This window comes from Salvelinus fontinalis, chromosome 17 (genome assembly GCF_029448725.1).
Source record: "Salvelinus fontinalis isolate EN_2023a chromosome 17, ASM2944872v1, whole genome shotgun sequence".
NCBI classification, from domain to species: domain Eukaryota; kingdom Metazoa; phylum Chordata; class Actinopteri; order Salmoniformes; family Salmonidae; genus Salvelinus; species Salvelinus fontinalis.
Genome location: NC_074681.1, coordinates 26,550,519 through 26,568,596, shown reverse-complemented (window position 1 = coordinate 26,568,596; position 18,078 = coordinate 26,550,519). Strand labels below are relative to the sequence as shown.

Below are 18,078 nucleotides of genomic sequence, written 5' to 3'. Positions count from 1 at the left end.
GTGCGCGCGAGCAGTGTGGGTGCAATAATTGAATAACATGGATTTCTAAATTTATTTTGCAACGCTCGTGCACGCGACGTGTCCGGTCTGGTCAGCATGTAAAGGGCCTAACCTGAACCATGAAAAACATCCCCAGACCATTATTCCATTCAGGCAGGTAGCGTTCTTCTGGCGTCTGCCAAACCCAGATGCGTCCGTCACACTACCAGATGGTGAAGCGGGATTCATTATTCCAGAGAACCCGTTTCCACTGCTCCAGAGTCCAATGGTGGCGAGCTTTACACCACTCCAGCTGATGCTTGGTATTGTGCATGGTGATCTTAGGCTTATGTGTGGCTGCTCAGCCATGGAAACCCACTTCATGAAGCTCCCGACAAACAGTTATTTTGCTGACGTTGCTTCCAGAGGCAGTTTGGAACCCAGTAGTGAGTGTTGCAACTGAGGACAGACTATTTTTACGCACTTCAGCACTCGGCAGTCCCGTTCTGTGAGCTTGTGTGGCCTACCACTTCGTGGCTGAGCCGTTGTTGCTCCTAGATGTTCCACTTCACAATAACAGCACTTACAGTTGACCAGGACAGCTCTAGCACGGCAGACATTTAACAAACTGACTTGTTGGGAAGGTGGAATCCTATGACGGTGACACATTGAAAATCACTGAGCTCTTCAGTAAGGCCATTCTACTGCCAATGTTTGTCTATGGAGATTGCATGGCTGTGTGGTCGATTTTATACACCTGTCAGCAATGGGTGTGTCTGAAATAACCGAATCCACTAATTTCAAGGGGTGTCCACATAGTTTTGTATATATAGTGTACGTAAATTAGATATTTCTGTATTTCATTTTGAATAAATAAGTAAACTTTCTGAAGACACTGTAACCTAATATGCTAAGAAATACTTCCAACATCTTCTTCTCATGAAACACAAGACCAAATTACAATTTTTGGGGAATGTAGGCCCATGGTACATGTCTGATTTTACATGTCCATTTAAACCACTGTAAATCGACTCCACAGTGGCCTATCAAACTTGTCATTGATATCATGGACGTCCCTAAGATGAACCACCCTGAATTTGGAATTGATATCTCAAAAACCAAGGAAACTTAACAATTCATTCTTTGCATATGTAACTTTAATGCTCAAAATCATCTGCAATCATCTTCTCCTCATGAACCAAACATCAGATTCACTCCAGATGTTGTATTTAGACTCATTACATCAGTATTTAATGGTTTTGAGAAAAAAGTACCTAATAGATGCATGTTAGCGCATATGCTAAGTTGGGCACACTACACCACTAGATGGCACCATATCTCACCAGGGCTATAAGAACTGAATCGATGGACATGGGGCCATGAAATTTGGTATGTGAACATATTGTTTATGTCCTTAGAAGCTGTGAGAATATAAAGTCACTGCAACATTAGATGGCTGCACCAGACCAGTTTGTGGCACTATCATTGGCACCAGTCACACCATAGGATATTAGAGCAAAAACTATTGATCAAGTGGACTTTGTCTCAAGCAAATATTAGATTTAAATTATGCAGACGAACAATGTGAAATATCATGAAAATAACACTGAAAATTTTTCACAAATCTTAACATAAACCATTAGTCATATTGACCCCATTATTGGTATATAAATATTTATTTTAAGTAATGACTAAGAATGATTACCTGCTGCATTCAAAGATAGCCAACCTACAGCACTAGACTAAACTTAACTTGTGTCATCCTTGTGGTATTGAGAGATAAACATGGTAATACTTTCACTGATTGCACATAAAGGAAGATAATTCCTACATTAAGGAATATACAAACAGTGGCCAGTTTATTAGGTACACCCATCTAGTGCCGGGTCAGATCCCATTTGCCTCCAGAACAGCCTGAATTATTGGGTGGTGGAAACAAGGGACCTAACGTGTGCCAGAAAAACATTCACCACACCATTACACCACCACCACCACCCGCCTGTACCGTTGACACCAGGCAGGATGAGGCCATGGACTCATGCTGTTTATGCCAAATCCTGACTCTTCTATCAGCATGACGCAACAGGAACCGGGATTCGTCGGACCAGGCAATGTTTTTCCACTCCTCAATTGTCCAGTGTTGGTGATCGCGTGCCCACTGGAGCCTCTTCTTCTTGTTTTTAGCTGATAGGAATGGAGCCCAGTGTGGTCGTCTGCTGCAATAGCCCCTTCGTGACAAGAACCGACAAGTTGTGCTGTTCTGCACACCACTGTTGTACTGCACCAGTATTTGCCTGTTTGTGTTCCGCCTGTTAGCTTGCATGATTCTTGCCATTCTCCTTCGACCTCTCATCAACAAGCTGTTTTCGGCTACAGGACTGCCACCGACTGGAGAAATGTTGCACATTTCTCTGTAAATCCTAGACACTGTTGTGTGTGAAAATACCAGGAGGCCCGCCGTATCTGATATACTGGAACTGGCGCGCCTGGCACCGACAATCATATCACGCTCAAAGCCATTTAGGTCACTCGTTTTGCCCATTCTAACTTTCAATCAAACAGTTCATGAATGCCTCAATGCCTGTCTACCTGGTTTTTTTTTTATAGCAAACCACAGTCACATGACCCATGGTCGGTAGGAGAGAACCATTTCCGTGAACAGGGTGGTGTACCTAATAAACTGGACACTGAATGTACTGTACATCGCCATTTCATAGGCTTCATTAGGAAATGTGTTGATGATGTTGTACCCACAATAACAATCCGGATATACCCCAACCAAAAACCCTGGATGAATGGAGAAATCTGTACCATGCTGGGAAAGGGGAAAGGGGATACCTAGTCAGTTACACAACTGAATGCATTCAACCAAAATGTGTCTTCCGCATTTAACTCAACCCCAGAGCCTGTACTGCAGCATTCTATGTCAGCAGAATGAGCCCAGATGACTCAGTGGCACGCGACATGTACAAGGCAAGCAGGTACGAGCTCCACAAATCCATTAGGGATGCAAAAAGACAACTCAATGTGTTACCCACCAAAGCCTCCCTACCAGATGAACTTAACATATTCCATGCTCGCTTCGAGACAGACTACTGAGCCATCCAGGATAGCTCTCGGTGCTCCGGACTACCAGGTGTTTTCACTCTCCGAGGCTGAAATCTCAAAAGAGTAAATACTCACAAAGCCGCCGGCCCAGATGGCATCCTTGACCGGGTCGTCAGAGTGTGCACTGACCAGCTGGCGGGCGTCTAATTGGACATCTTCAACCTGTCCCTGTCCCAGGCTGTAATCACAACTTGCTTCAAGGAGACCACCATCGTCCCAGTGCCCAAGAAAAGCAAGGTGACATGCCCAAATGACTATTGGCCCGTCGTACTCACCCCTGTCATCACGAAGTGCTTCGAGAGGCTGGTCACAGCCCACATCAAGGCCAGCATGCCAGGCACACTGGACCGACTACAATTTCCCTACCGCTCCAACAGATCCATGGGAGAGGCCATCACTATTTACATGGCCCTAACCCATCTGGACAGGAGGAACACCTACATGAAAATGCTGTTCATTGACTACAGTTCAGCATTCAACACCATTGTTCCCTCCAAGTTCGCCACCAAGCTCAGTGCCCTGGTTCTAGACACTACCCTCTGCAACTGGATACTGGACTTCCTGACGAGCATACCACAGGCTGAAAGGATTGGCAACAACACCTCATACACACTGTCTCTTAACACAGAAGCACCCCAGGGGTATGTTCTCAGCCCTCTGCTGTACTCCCTGTTCATCCACAACTGCGTAGCTCTCCTATAGGGAGGAGGTGAACTGGCATTGTAGTGCCAGGACAACAACCTCTCCCTCAACGTCAGCTAAACAAAGGAATTGATTGTTGACTTCAGGAAGCAGAGGGAATATGTCCACATCAACAGGACTGCAGAAGAGAGAGTCAGCAGTTTTAAGTTCATCCGCATCCACATCACCAAGGCCTTGACACGGACCAACAACAACAGCGCCTCTACTTCCTAAGGCGGCTGAAAAAACATGCCACCTCGGGTCCTCTCAATACTACCGCTGCACCATCGAGAGCATCCTGACCGGTTGCATCACAGCCTGGTATGGGAACTTCTCTGTCCACGACAGCAAGGCCCTAAAGCCGGTGGTGAAGACGGCCCAGTACATCACTGGGGCCGTGTTAACACCAATCCAGGACATCTACTTGAAACGGTGCCTGAGGAAGTCCCAGCAGCGTCATCAAAGACCTTACACACCCCAGCTACAAGCTGTTCACTCCCTTAGCGTCAGGGAGACGGTATTGGAACATGAGGTTTAATACCAACAGGCTCAGAGACAGTTTCTATCTACAAACCAATCAGACTTCTGAACACTTGAACTGAACTGACCACCTGCACTGACTCTCTGCACCTTAGTACACATGCACTCACTCACGCACAGACATCCACACATCCACACACACATACATCAGTGGCGGCTCCTCAGGGGAGGACCATCCTCCTCAGTGAATTTCATAAAAATACAAATAGTGAAATATTCAAAAAGTTTATTTTTAGATAAAACTATACTAAATATATTCACATTACCAAATAATTTATTAAAATACACTTTTACAATTAAGTCCTACAGTAGCCTCAACAGCACTCTGTAGGGTAGCACCATGGTGTAGCCAGAGGACAGCTAGCTTCCGTCCTCCTCTGGGTACATTGACTTCAATTCAAAATCTAGGAGGCTCATGGTTCTCACCCCCTTCCATAGACTTACACAGTAATTATGACAACTTCCGGAGGACTTCCTCCAACCAATCAGAGCTCTTGCAGCATGAACTGATTACAGCTGTGAATTTGTTATATTCGTTGCTAGACAGACATTTTCAAGTCTTGCCATAGATTTTAAAGCCGTTTTAAGTCAAAACTGTAGCTAGGCCACTCAGGAACATTCAATGTCGTCTTGGTAAGCAACGGCAGTGTATATCTGGCCTTGTGTTTTTAGGTTTGTTTGTCCTGCTGAAAGGTGAATTTATCTCCCAGTGTTACGTGTGCTCCGGCCTCTAGGTCACCAGGCTGCTCATTAGGGTGCACACCTGTCACCAGCGTTAGGCACATAATGACACTCACCTGGACTCCATCACCTCCTTGATTACCTGCCCTTTATATGTCACTCCCTTTGGTTTCTTCTCCAGTCGTCATTGTTCCTGTTTCATGTCGGTGCGCTGTTCGTATTTCTTGTTCTGTTAATTTATGAATTAAATGTTATCACTCCCTGGACTTGCTTCCCGACTTTCAGCGTACATCGTTACACCCAGGGTCTTTTGGCAAGCAGACTGGACTTGGTTTTCCTCTAGGATTTTGCCTGTGCTTAGCTCTATTCTGTTTCTTTTAATCCTAAAAAAACTCCCTAGTCTTTGCTGATGACAAGCATACCCATAATGTGATGCAACCACCACCACGCTTGAAAATATGAAGAGTGGCACTCAGTAATGTGTTGTGTTGGATTTGCCCCAAACATAATGCTTTGTATTCAGGACATAAAGTTAATGTATGTTTTGGAATATTTTTACTCTGTACAGGATTCCTTATTTTCATTCTGCCATTTAGGTTAGTAATGTGGAGTAACTACGATGTTGTGGATCCATCCTCAGTTTTCTCCTTTCACAGCCATTAAACTCTGTTTTAAAGTCAGCATTGGCCTCATGGTGAAATCCCTGAGCGGTTTCTTTCCTTTCCAGCAACTGAGTTAGGAAGGACGCCTATATCCTTATAGTGACTTGGTGTATTGATACACCATCCAAAGTGTAATGAATAACTTCACCATGCTCAAAGGGATGGATATTCAACCTCTGCTTTTTTGCATTTTTACCCATCTACCAATGGGTGCCCTTCTTAACAAGCCATTGGAAAACCTCCCTGGTCTTTGTGGTTGAATCTGTGTTTGAAATTCACTGCTCGACTGAGGGACCTTACATATAATTGTGTGTGTAGGGTACAGAGATGAGGTAGTCATTCAAAAATCATGTTAAACACTATTATTGCACACAGAGTGAGTCCATGCAACTTATTATGTGACTTGTTAAGCAAATTGTTACTCTTGAACTTATCTAGGCTTGCCATAACAAAGTGGTTGAATACTTATTGACTCAAGACATTTCAGCTTTTCATTTTTAATTAATTTGTAAAAATGTCTAAAAACATCCTTTCACTTTGACATTATAGGGTATTGTATTTGGTTTGGAAGTCCATATGTTTGTGAGTGAAGTGTTATTGCGTTTCTGTCCTGGAATATGACATGCTAGTCAATGATAAAGACATTGAGAGTTACTTTTACAAAATCGGTAAAGATCTGACCCACCAGTAGAGGGTGCCATCACCCTTAACTTTTTTATTCTCAGCATTGAGATGCAATTCTTCGAATTGTCATGGTTGTCCTTCTCTCGTTATCTCTACTCTGCGATAAGGACACAAAAACCCATCCGGAAAAATATCTTCCTCATAACCATAATGACATTTTCCAGCATTGTGCAAAGCGATATGTAGTTGAAGCTGAAGCCTTCGCTGGCTGGCTGTGTAGTGTAGTCAGTGAACCAATGCAGCATGGCAGATCAGAGATCCACCTTCGGGGCAGAAGTGAACTAGATCAATCAGCTCAGCTTTGTCAAAAGGAGAGAGTGAGACTAGGCTTCCTTTCCTCTCCTCGGCTCGATCTGCTGCTTCCCTTGCGTCTCTCTTTCTCTCTCACTCTCTTTGTCTCTCTCTCTCTCACCACTTCAATCCACTTGTGCGGACTGTCACACAGTGGACCTTAAGTGTCACATCCACTTGGCAGGCTTTTCATGTTGAATTAATTCAACAATTAATTCAACTGCTGAATAAAAATTGGCAGTTCTTTGGGGGGGGCAAAAAACATAACTGTATAGCTGCCATATTAGACTAAATGTCAAATGTTCTGATATAGGAAAATGAAATATTCTTTATGAACATGTAGGCTACATTTCCAATCATCATAAGGATGTGATAATATTAATTTGAGCTATTTAAAAGCCTAATACAGTGTACCCTTACAGTGTATTCGGAAAATATTCAGACCCGTTGACTTTTTCCACATTTTGTTACGTTACAGCCTTATTCTAAAATGTATTAAATATTTTTTTCCCTCAACAATCTACACATAAGCCCCCATTTACGACAAATAAAAAACAAAATACCTTATTTACATAAGTATTCAGATCCTTTGCTATGAGACTCGAAATTGAGCTCAGGTGCATCCGGTTTCCATTGATCATCCTTGAGATGTTTCTCCAACTTGACTGGAGTCTACCTGTGGTAAATGCAATTGATTGGACATGATTTGGAAAGGCACACACCTGTCTATATAAGGGCCCACAGTTGACAGTGCATGTCAGAGCAAAAACCAAGCCATGAGGTCGAAGGAATTGCCCATAGAGCTCTGAGACAGGATTGTGTCGTGGCACAGATCTGAGGAAGGGTACCATTGAAGGTCGCCAAGAACACAGTGGCCTCCATCATTCTTAAATGGAAGAAGTTTGGAACCGCCAAGACTCTTCCTAGAGCTGGCCGCCCGGCCAAACTGAGCAATCGGGGGAGAAGGGCCTTGGTCAGGGAGGTGACCAAGAACCCGATGGCCACTCTGACAGAGTTCCAGAGTTCCTCTGTGGAGATGGGAGAACCTTCCAGTAGGACAACCATCTCTGAGGCACTCCACCAATCAGGCCTTTATGGTAGAGTGGCCAGACGGAAGACATTCTTCAATAAAAGGCACATGACAGCCCACTTGGAGTTTGCCAAAAGGCACCTAAAGGACTTTCAGACCATGAGAAACAAGGTTCTCTGGTCTGTTGAAGCCAAGATTGAACTCGTTGGCCTGAATGCCAAGCGTCACGTCTGGAGGAAACCTGGCACCATCCCTGCGGTGAAGCATGGTGGTGGCAGCATCATGCTGTGAGGATGTATTTCAGCGACAGGGACTGGGAGACTAGTCAGGATCGAGGGAAAGATGAACGGAGCAAAGTACAGAGAGATCCTTGATGAAAACCTGCTCCATAGCACTCAGGACCTCAGACTGGGGCGGAGGTTCACCTTCCAACAGGACAATGACCCTAAGCGCACAGCCAAGACAATGAAGGGGTGGCTTCGGGACAAGTCTCTGAATGTCCTTGAGTCGCACAGCCAGAGCCTGGACTTGAACCCAATCGAACATCTCTGGAGAGACCTGAAAATAGCTGTGCAGCGACGCTCCCCATCCAACCTGACAGAGCTTGAGAGGATCTGCAGAGAAGAATGGGAGAAACTCCCCAAATACAGGTGTGCCAAGCTTGTAGCATCATACCCAAGAAGACTCCACGCTGTAATCGCTGCCAAAGGTGCTTCAACAAAGTACTGAGTAAAGGGTCTGAATACCTATCTAAATGTGATATTTCCGTTTTTAATACATTTGGAAAAATGTCTAACGTTTTTTTTTGCTTTGTCATTATGAGGTATTGTGTGTAGATTGATGTGGGGAAAAACAATGTAATCAGTTTTAGAATAAGGCTGTAACACAATGTGGAAAAAGTCAAGGGGTCTGAATACTTTCCGAAAGCACTGTATATTCACCAGTGCACTATGCAAAAGCATTACTTGTATGAAATTATCTGAAACTACAGTTTCAGGGCTTTTCTCCATGTACAATATTAACGATGCCTAACGGAACATTTAAAATGAGTGTTGATACAGCCCACCATGAGTGTCTTAGGTTTACCCAATAGTGAAAATTGAATGCATGGAGTTCAAACTGTATTGAGAGAAAATTATATTTTTGTTCTGTTCTTATGGAAGCTCAAATACTAAATGTGACACATTTTAGTCCGCTTACTAACATCTAACGTCAAAGCCTGATGAATTTAAGTACAACAACAAAACATTACTCTTCGCTGTGGAATTAGTCAATTTTCCTATGCTTGTTTGCATGGCCTTGGTTTGCAAGATCACTTCTGATAGAAAATTAATGCTGATTTGAACAATAGACCCAAATAGTAGTTATTTTCACAGTTTTCATGAAGGAAACTATTGGTGGGGTTTCCAGTTTGACCATGACTGTGACCTTGACCTCAGAGTCCAGCTGTGTGAAGAGGGAACAGTGGGAGAGGTTGAGGAAATGAAGCTAAAATCACCACAGAGGACAGACTAATGATGTCAAACTTTTTTGTATTGTTATGAAAAAGAGAATTAGACAGTCAATTTGTATTATAAAGGTTCATATGTTAAATCTTTGACCATCTGGAACTTATGTTGTAAAGATATGTATTTGTTCATTAATTTGTTAAGCCATGTATTCCCAACATGCACTCATAGGCTGGAAAACAGGGTGTTTGGAAAAAGTGAGGACAGCTTTACAATGGAGCTTCCTCAGGAACACACACACACGCGCGCGCGTTTGTTTTGACCATAACTTTCCACGTATAACCTTGCACTATAGAAAGACCTGAACACTGTGCACTGTCAATGCAGAATTCATAGTGTTTAAGGGAATAGCGTACAAAGTAATGGAATATCAGTACATACGGCATACTCACTGGAGAGGGAGAAGAGGTAAGGCTATAGCATAATGTAATCTAAGTAAGGACTAAATGTTTATCTGTTGATTTTTGTCTCCGCGGTCTTTGCAGTATTCCTCTGGTGGATGCGTTTGGATACTGTGACTGTCATGTTAGTGAATAATGATCCAAGGTGTCATTAAGGAATCACCAGTAAACTGAACCTGAACTAAAGCAGCAGTCAGAGGTTGTAGTAAGAGAGACATTTTAATAATATTCCTCATATTAGCCAACTAATACCCAGTTTTAGCTTAATTAAACACTCAGTCAAGTGGGGAACGCTAAGCTTAAATATTTAAAGCAGGATAAAAGACAAGAGGGAGGACAAGGTTCCCGAGCGGTATTACTGTATTTAGAAACTGTATTACATAGTCGGATTAAGCGCATTCCTTGGAAGCTCATCAATTAGTCTGAAACTTTGACATGCAGAGAAGTCTTACAACACTCAGCATATTTCCTGACAAGTATGCCTACACGGGAGCTTATGATGAACTGTAGGTCTCGCTCACATGATGTTATACTGTATGTTACTTCGATGTGCAGCTGGTTGAAGAAACAAAATATGATACAGAAAGTCTACACATAGCCGAATATAATCTGACACTACAGTTAGGCATTTGTAATTCTGCTTTGTAACCCAGACCTACAGTTCATCATAAGCTCCTGACCCAAAGTCTATTTCAGGTTAAGGAACTACTGTGCACTCAAATGATACAACAGAAAACAAAATAGTCCTGCCTCTAACTGGTTCAGATAAATCAACAAAAACATGTTTCATAGCCAAGATTGAAGCACTGGGGAAATTCTCAACAGCTGTGTACATCCCTGCCTGCCCATCCCCACCCCCTCTTGAGGAGGCTTCACAGCACATTGCACATGCCAGAATGAGTTCCCTGTCTCCCTCGGCTCCTCTTGCCTAATTCCAGGAAGATAAATAGTCCAGCTTGACTACAACTGAGACTCATACATGGGTCTCTGACCTGCCTACAATCTCTTCTTTCTGTCTTTGTTTCCTGGTAGCATGCCTCATGCTCTCTTCCTTTATAACTGGAGTATAAAAGCAGAGGTAGTCTTGCTGATTTAAACTCACACATTTGCTTCATTTTATATCCAACTGGATGGGTTGGGAAATGATACAAAGAGGACCTGAATTTGCTATATTCTGGTTACAAGTCCAGCCTTCCTCTGGACTGTAGTAGAACCTTCCTTGACCTCAGTGTGTGTCACACCCTTTGTTGATGTACACTGAACAAAAATATAAACGCAACATGCAACAACAAGATTTTACGGAGATACATTTCATATAAGAAAATTGGTCAATTTAAATGAATTCATTAGGCCTTAATCTATGGATTTTACATGACTGGGAATACAGATATGTATCTGTTGGTCACAAATACCTTTTTTTAAGTAGGGGTGTGGATCAGAAAACCAGTCAGTATCTGGTGTGACCACCATTTGCCTCATGCAGTGCGACACATTTCCTTCACATAGAGTTGATCAGGCTGTTGATTGTGGCCTGTGGAATGTTGTCCCACTCCTCTTCAATGGCTGTGCGAAGTTGCTGGATATTGGTGTGAACTGGAATACACTGTCGTACACGTTTATCCAGAGCATCCCAAACATGCTTAATGGGTGACATGTCTGGTGAGTATGCAGGCCATGGAAGAACTGGGACATTTTCAGCTTCCAGGAATTGTGTACAGATCCTTGCGACATGGAGCCGAGTATTATCATGCTTGGAGGATCTTGTCACGGTCACTCTGTACATTCAAATTGCCATCGATAAAATGCAATTGTGTTTGTTGTCCGTAGCTTATGCCTGCCCATACCATAACCCCACTGCCCACATGGGGCACTCTGTTCACAACGTTGACATCAGCAAACCGCTCGCCCCCACACAACGCCATACACATGGTCTGCGGATGTGAGACCGGTTGTACGTACTACCAAATTCTCTAAAACGACATTGGAGGCGGTTTCTGGTAGAGAAATTAACATTACATTCTCTGGCAACAGCTCTGGTGGACATTCCTGCAGTCAGCATGCCAATTGTTCGCTCCCTCAAAACTTGAGACATCTGTGGCATTGTGTTGTGTGACAAAACTGCACATTTTAGAGTGGCCTTTTATTGTCCCCAGAACAAGGTGCACCTGTGTAATGATCATACTGTTTAATACGTTTCTTGATATGCCACACCTGTCAGGTGGCTGAATTATCTTGGCAAAGGAGAAATGCTCACTAACAGGGATGTACACAAATTTGTGCTCAAAATTTGAGAGAAATAAGCTTTTTGTGCATATGGAACATTTATGGGATCTTTTATTTCAGCTCAAGAAACTTGGGACCAACACTTTACATGTTGTGTTTATATTTTTGTTCAGTGTATTTGTCCTCCATGCCATAAGTGGAAAACGTCTCATAACAGTTCCCTGGTATATTCAAGGTGTGGGGTTGAGGATATCCTCTGAGGTGTCCTGCTTGTATCCACTCTGTTTAAAAGCTTAATAGGTGAGGGGACTTGCTCCAGTCTTTGGCTGATTACTGCTTTAGGCCTGCCCCTGTTAGATTGAAGAGATAGCAATCATCTTCCAGACAAACAACACATGCAAATGGGAGTCTGTTTTCCAGCAGAACCTTAACCCAACGTGGGATGGCTTCCTCGTGGGATAGGCATTGTTCTGAGCAGGAAGCACATCTATGTTGAACATAACCTATAAGAGACTTCTCTTGATGACGACGCATTGTCCCAGCATTGAATTCTTTCCTATACGGGATTTGTAATTATACTACAATAGATGCGTTCTTACAAAACTGCAGCTTTGTGTTGATGCCATTTGTTTCTCGTCCCCCCCCCCCCCCCCCCCCCCACACACACACACCGCCCTTCCAGCAAAATTCTAAAAGTCATTTTCTGCTTAACCGAAAAGGCATACCTTTAGGTCCACTTAAAATGTCAACAAGATGTGTCGCATCATTCTTTGCCTGAAGTTGTGCAAAATGCTACTCAACAATGTGGACATCAGTCATTAGTCAAGATGAAGTAAACACAGCTTGTGTATGCTCTGAGTAAAGCATTTTAAATATTACATTTTTACATTTAAGTCATTTAGCAGACGCTCTTATCCAGAGCGACTTACAAATTGGTGCATTCACCTTATGACATCCAGTGGAACAGCCACTTTACAATAGTGCATCTAGATCTTTTAAGGGGGGGGGGGGGGGGGGGGGCAGAAGGATTGCTTTATCCTAGGTATTCCTTGAAGAGGTGGGGTTTCAGGTGTCTCCGGAAGGTGGTGATTGACTCCGCTGTCCTGGCATCGTGAGGGAGTTTGTTCCACCATTGGGGTGCCAGAGCAGCGAACAGTTTTGACTGGGCTGAGCGGGAACTGTACTTCCTCAGTGGTAGGGAGGCGAGCAGGCCAGAGGTGGATGAACGCAGTGCCCTTGTTTGGGTGTAGGGCCTGATCAGAGCCTGAAGGTACTGAGGTGCCGTTCCCCTCACAGCTCCGTAGGCAAGCACCATGGTCTTGTAGCGGATGCGAGCTTCAACTGGAAGCCAGTGGAGAGAGCGGAGGAGCGGGGTGACGTGAGAGAACTTGGGAAGGTTGAACACCAGACGGGCTGCGGCGTTCTGGATGAGTTGTAGGGGTTTAATGGCACAGGCAGGGAGCCCAGCCAACAGCGAGTTGCAGTAATCCAGACGGGAGATGACAAGTGCCTGGATTAGGACCTGCGCCGCTTCCTGTGTGAGGCAGGGTCGTACTCTGCGGATGTTGTAGAGCATGAACCTACAGGAACGGGCCACCGCCTTGATGTTGGTGGAGAACGACAGGGTGTTGTCCAGGATCACGCCAAGGTTCTTAGCGCTCTGGGAGGAGGACACAATGGAGTTGTCAACCGTGATGGCGAGATCATGGAACGGACAGTCCTTCCCCGGGAGGAAGAGCAGCTCCGTCTTGCCGAGGTTCAGCTTGAGGTGGTGATCCGTCATCCACACTGATATGTCTGCCAGACATGCAGAGATGCGATTCGCCACCTGGTCATCAGAAGGGGGAAAGGAGAAGATTAATTGTGTGTCGTCTGCATAGCAATGATAGGAGAGACCATGTGAGGTTATGACAGAGCCAAGTGACTTGGTGTATAGCGAGAATAGGAGAGGGCCTAGAACAGAGCCCTGGGGGACACCAGTGGTGAGAGCGCGTGGTGAGGAGACAGATTCTCGCCACGCCACCTGGTAGGAGCGACCTGTCAGGTAGGACGCAATCCAAGCGTGGGCCGCGCCGGAGATGCCCAACTCGGAGAGGGTGGAGAGGAGGATCTGATGGTTCACAGTATCGAAGGCAGCCGATAGGTCTAGAAGGATGAGAGCAGAGGAGAGAGAGTTAGCTTTAGCAGTGCGGAGCGCCTCCGTGATACAGAGAAGAGCAGTCTCAGTTGAGTGACTAGTCTTGAAACCTGACTGATTTGGATCAAGAAGGTCATTCTGAGAGAGATAGCAGGAGAGCTGGCCAAGGACGGCACGTTCAAGAGTTTTGGAGAGAAAAGAAAGAAGGGATACTGGTCTGTAGTTGTTGACATCGGAGGGATCGAGTGTAGGTTTTTTCAGAAGGGGTGCAACTCTCGCTCTCTTGAAGACGGAAGGGACGTAGCCAGCGGTCAGGGATGAGTTGATGAGCGAGGTGAGGTAAGGTAGAAGGTCTCCGGAAATGGTCTGGAGAAGAGAGGAGGGGATAGGGTCAAGCGGGCAGGTTGTTGGGCGGCCGGCCGTCACAAGACGCGAGATTTCATCTGGAGAGAGAGGGGAGAAAGAGGTCAAAGCACAGGGTTGGGCAGTGTGAGCAGAACCAGCGGTGTCGTTTGACTTAGCAAACGAGGATCGGATGTCGTCGACCTTCTTTTCAAAATGGTTGACGAAGTCGTCTGCAGAGAGGGAGGAGGGGGGGGGGAGGGGGAGGAGGATTCAGGAGGGAGGAGAAGGTGGCAAAGAGCTTCCTAGGGTTAGAGGCAGATGCTTGGAATTTAGAGTGGTAGAAAGTGGCTTTAGCAGCAGAGACAGAAGAGGAAAATGTAGAGAGGAGGGAGTGAAAGGATGCCAGGTCCGCAGGGAGGCGAGTTTTCCTCCATTTCCGCTCGGCTGCCCGGAGCCCTGTTCTGTGAGCTCGCAATGAGTCGTCGAGCCACGGAGCGGGAGGGGAGGACCGAGCCGGCCTGGAGGATAGGGGACATAGAGAGTCAAAGGATGCAGAAAGGGAGGAGAGGAGGGTTGAGGAGGCAGAATCAGGAGATAGGTTGGAGAAGGTTTGGGCAGAGGGAAGAGATGATAGGATGGAAGAGGAGAGAGTAGCGGGGGAGAGAGAGCGGAGGTTGGGACGGCGCGATACCATCCGAGTAGGGGCAGTGTGGGAAGTGTTGGATGAGAGCGAGAGGGAAAAGGATACAAGGTAGTGGTCGGAGACTTGGAGGGGAGTTGCAATGAGGTTAGTGGAAGAACAGCATCTAGTAAAGATGAGGTCAAGCGTATTGCCTGCCTTGTGAGTAGGGGGGGAAGGTGAGAGGGTGAGGTCAAAAGAGGAGAGGAGTGGAAAGAAGGAGGCAGAGAGGAATGAGTCAAAGGTAGACATGGGGAGGTTAAAGTCACCCAGAACTGTGAGAGGTGAGCCGTCCTCAGGAAAGGAGCTTATCAAGGCATCAAGCTCATTGATGAACTCTCCAAGGGAACCTGGAGGGCGATAAATGATAAGGATGTTAAGCTTGAAAGGGCTGGTAACTGTGACAGCATGGAATTCAAAGGAGGCGATAGACAGATGGGTAAGGGGAGAAAGAGAGAATGACCACTTGGGAGAGATGAGGATCCCGGTGCCACCACCCCGCTGACCAGAAGGTCTCGGGGTGTGCGAGAACACGTGGGCAGACGAAGAGAGAGCAGTAGGAGTAGCAGTGTTATCTGTGGTGAGCCATGTTTCCGTCAGTGCCAGGAAGTCGAGGGACTGGAGGGACGCATAGGCTGAGATGAGCTCTGCCTTGTTGGCCGCAGATCGGCAGTTCCAGAGGCTACCGGAGACCTGGAACTCCACGTGGGTCGTGCGGGCTGGGACCACCAGGTTAGGGTGGGCGCGGCCACGCGGTGTGAAGCGTTTGTATGGTCTGTGCAGAGAGGAGAGAACAGGGATAGACAGACACATGGTTGACAGGCTACAGAAGAGGCTACGCTAATGCAATGGAGATTAGAATGACAAGTGGGCTACACGTCTCGAATGTTCAGAAAGTTAAGCTTACGTTGCAAAAAAATAAAAATAAAATACAAGATCTTATTGACTAAAATGATATAGTACTGCTGGCTGGTGAAGTAGCCTGGCTAGCAGTGGCTACGTTGTTGAAAGTGAAGCTGGCTAGGTAACCTCGACAATTTCACTAAATTTCTCTAAACTACACAATTATCATGGATACAAGGACAGCAAAGACAACTAGCTAACAACTAGCTAAATATCACAATAATTTTGTCTACGTGTTTGAAAATCTACGCATTTGTTCTAATATGAAGCTCTGTACTGTGTATTCATACAGTAGGCACGTATACCACCACACAATCGTGTGATGAAAGTCCAAGAGATAAAGTAGGCCTACATCTCCCCCAACAAGACTACAGACAGTCTGACTCCAGACTAAATCAGCACTGTGTGATTGATATAATGAATACAGAGGATTAGAACTTCTCTCTCATTTGGTCTGCCTGCTTTGAGGTTCTAAGCCTTCATATTCAAGATGCTTAGGCGATACCACCCTTTTCAAAAGCAAACTCCATGGTGGCCTTATCATTCTTAAGCCATACAAGGTCGGATTCTTGCTTTTTTGATCCACATTTCTATGCTATATCTATAGCATAGTAAAAGTAAGGCACATGCCTGTTTCAGTTTGTTTAAATCTTTTGAGTTGTGTGTTGTTCACCCCCTGGGTTCATGTTGTAGGTGTTAATTTAGGTAACATACAGAGGGGTCCTAAAATGATTGACACCGTTAATAAACATTAGCAATAATTACTGTATAAAATAAATAATTCAAATACTGAGCTTTTTAAAATGTATTTTATACTATTACAATTGCTCAGAGAAAGAAATGTTGTTTAACAAGTAATATTTTTTTCTCTCAAAAGGGTTGGGGTCAAAATGATTGACAAGGATTACAGATAATCCTGAATGAATCGTGAATAATGAGTGAGAGATCATACCCCCAAGACATGCTAACCTCCCCTGTTATTGGTGATGGTGAGAGGATAGCATGTCTTGGGGGTATAATCTTTGACCCTCTAACTTTCTCACTCATCATTATTCACGATTCATTCAGGACTATCCGTTATCACGGTAGCATCCACATTAATATAGAAGTGTTTAGAAACATATTCTATTCTTATTTACAATAATAGTGACAAATTATTTACCATTCATTTCTATTGGGCACAAAATAATCTGAAACACAACCAAAACAAACGGCAAATGCATCCATTTGCTCCCGAGTGGCGCAGCGGTCTAAGGCACTGTATTTCAGTGCTCGAGGTGTCACTACAGACCCTGGTTCGATCCCGGGCTGTATAACAACCGGCCGTGATCGGGAGTCCCATAGGACGGTGCACAATTGGCCCAGCGTCATCCGGGTTAGAGGATGGTTTGGCCGGGGTAGGCCGTCATTGTAAAATAATAATTTGTTAACGGACTTGCCTAGTTAAATAAAAGTTTTAAAAAATAATACAAAAAAGTATTGTCCAACAACTTTGTAGTCACAAGCTTGATGTAGTCATTGTGTGCTAGGAATATGAGTGCAGCACAGATTGTCATCCATGAAACTCAGAAAGGCAAAACACCTTTCTGAAGGTTCATGAAACGGACAGCTATGATTACTCATCACATTAAATACTGTTGTACACATCATGCATGGTCTTGTCTTTGGATGTTTGCGTGTCATGATAAACAAGGAAAGGAAAGGAAAGGGGGATACCTAGTCAGTTGTACAACTGAATCCCTTCAACTGATAAACAGTTAACACCCTCATGTAAGAGTTGTGTTTTACTTCATAACAACATAATGTCTTTGGTGTGTTTGAATCCCGATAACGTAATATATAATTCTCTTTTATATCTGTTGTATTATTACCTCTTTTTATATCTGTTTTACTAATAGAGTTAGGAAACAACAACCAGAGAGACTCATCACCTGAGGATGTAGAGCATTTACACAGGCAGCAGACTGTAGCGAACCAGAACCACCACTCTGAGCCACACTCCCCCAGCACAGTCCCCAGGAGGTACACCATCGGAGGGCAAGGGCCCCACGGTGCCAGAAACCCCCTGACAATGAAACACGCTGACGTAGAGAGGAAGAAAGAGGTGTTCCTGGAGCACCTGAAGCAGAGGTATCCTCACCATGCTGCTGTCATCATGGGCCATCAGGACCGCCTCAGAGACCATGTAAGTAGAACCCTTTTTTAAATGGTTGGTTCTGATTCCCC

At 44.8% G+C, this 18,078-nt stretch overlaps 1 protein-coding gene across 2 annotated transcripts in view; it reads left to right on the top strand.

Moving 5' to 3' along the window:
• The window catches only part of LOC129814068 (sickle tail protein homolog), a 92,171-nt gene that overhangs the window by 14,518 nt on the left and 59,575 nt on the right, over positions 1–18,078 (top strand). For both annotated transcript variants that reach the window (XM_055866842.1, XM_055866843.1), the window contains one exon: positions 17,751–18,037. In XM_055866842.1, the coding sequence (XP_055722817.1) occupies positions 17,751–18,037 (287 nt within the window). The remainder of the gene's footprint in view (positions 1–17,750; positions 18,038–18,078) is intronic.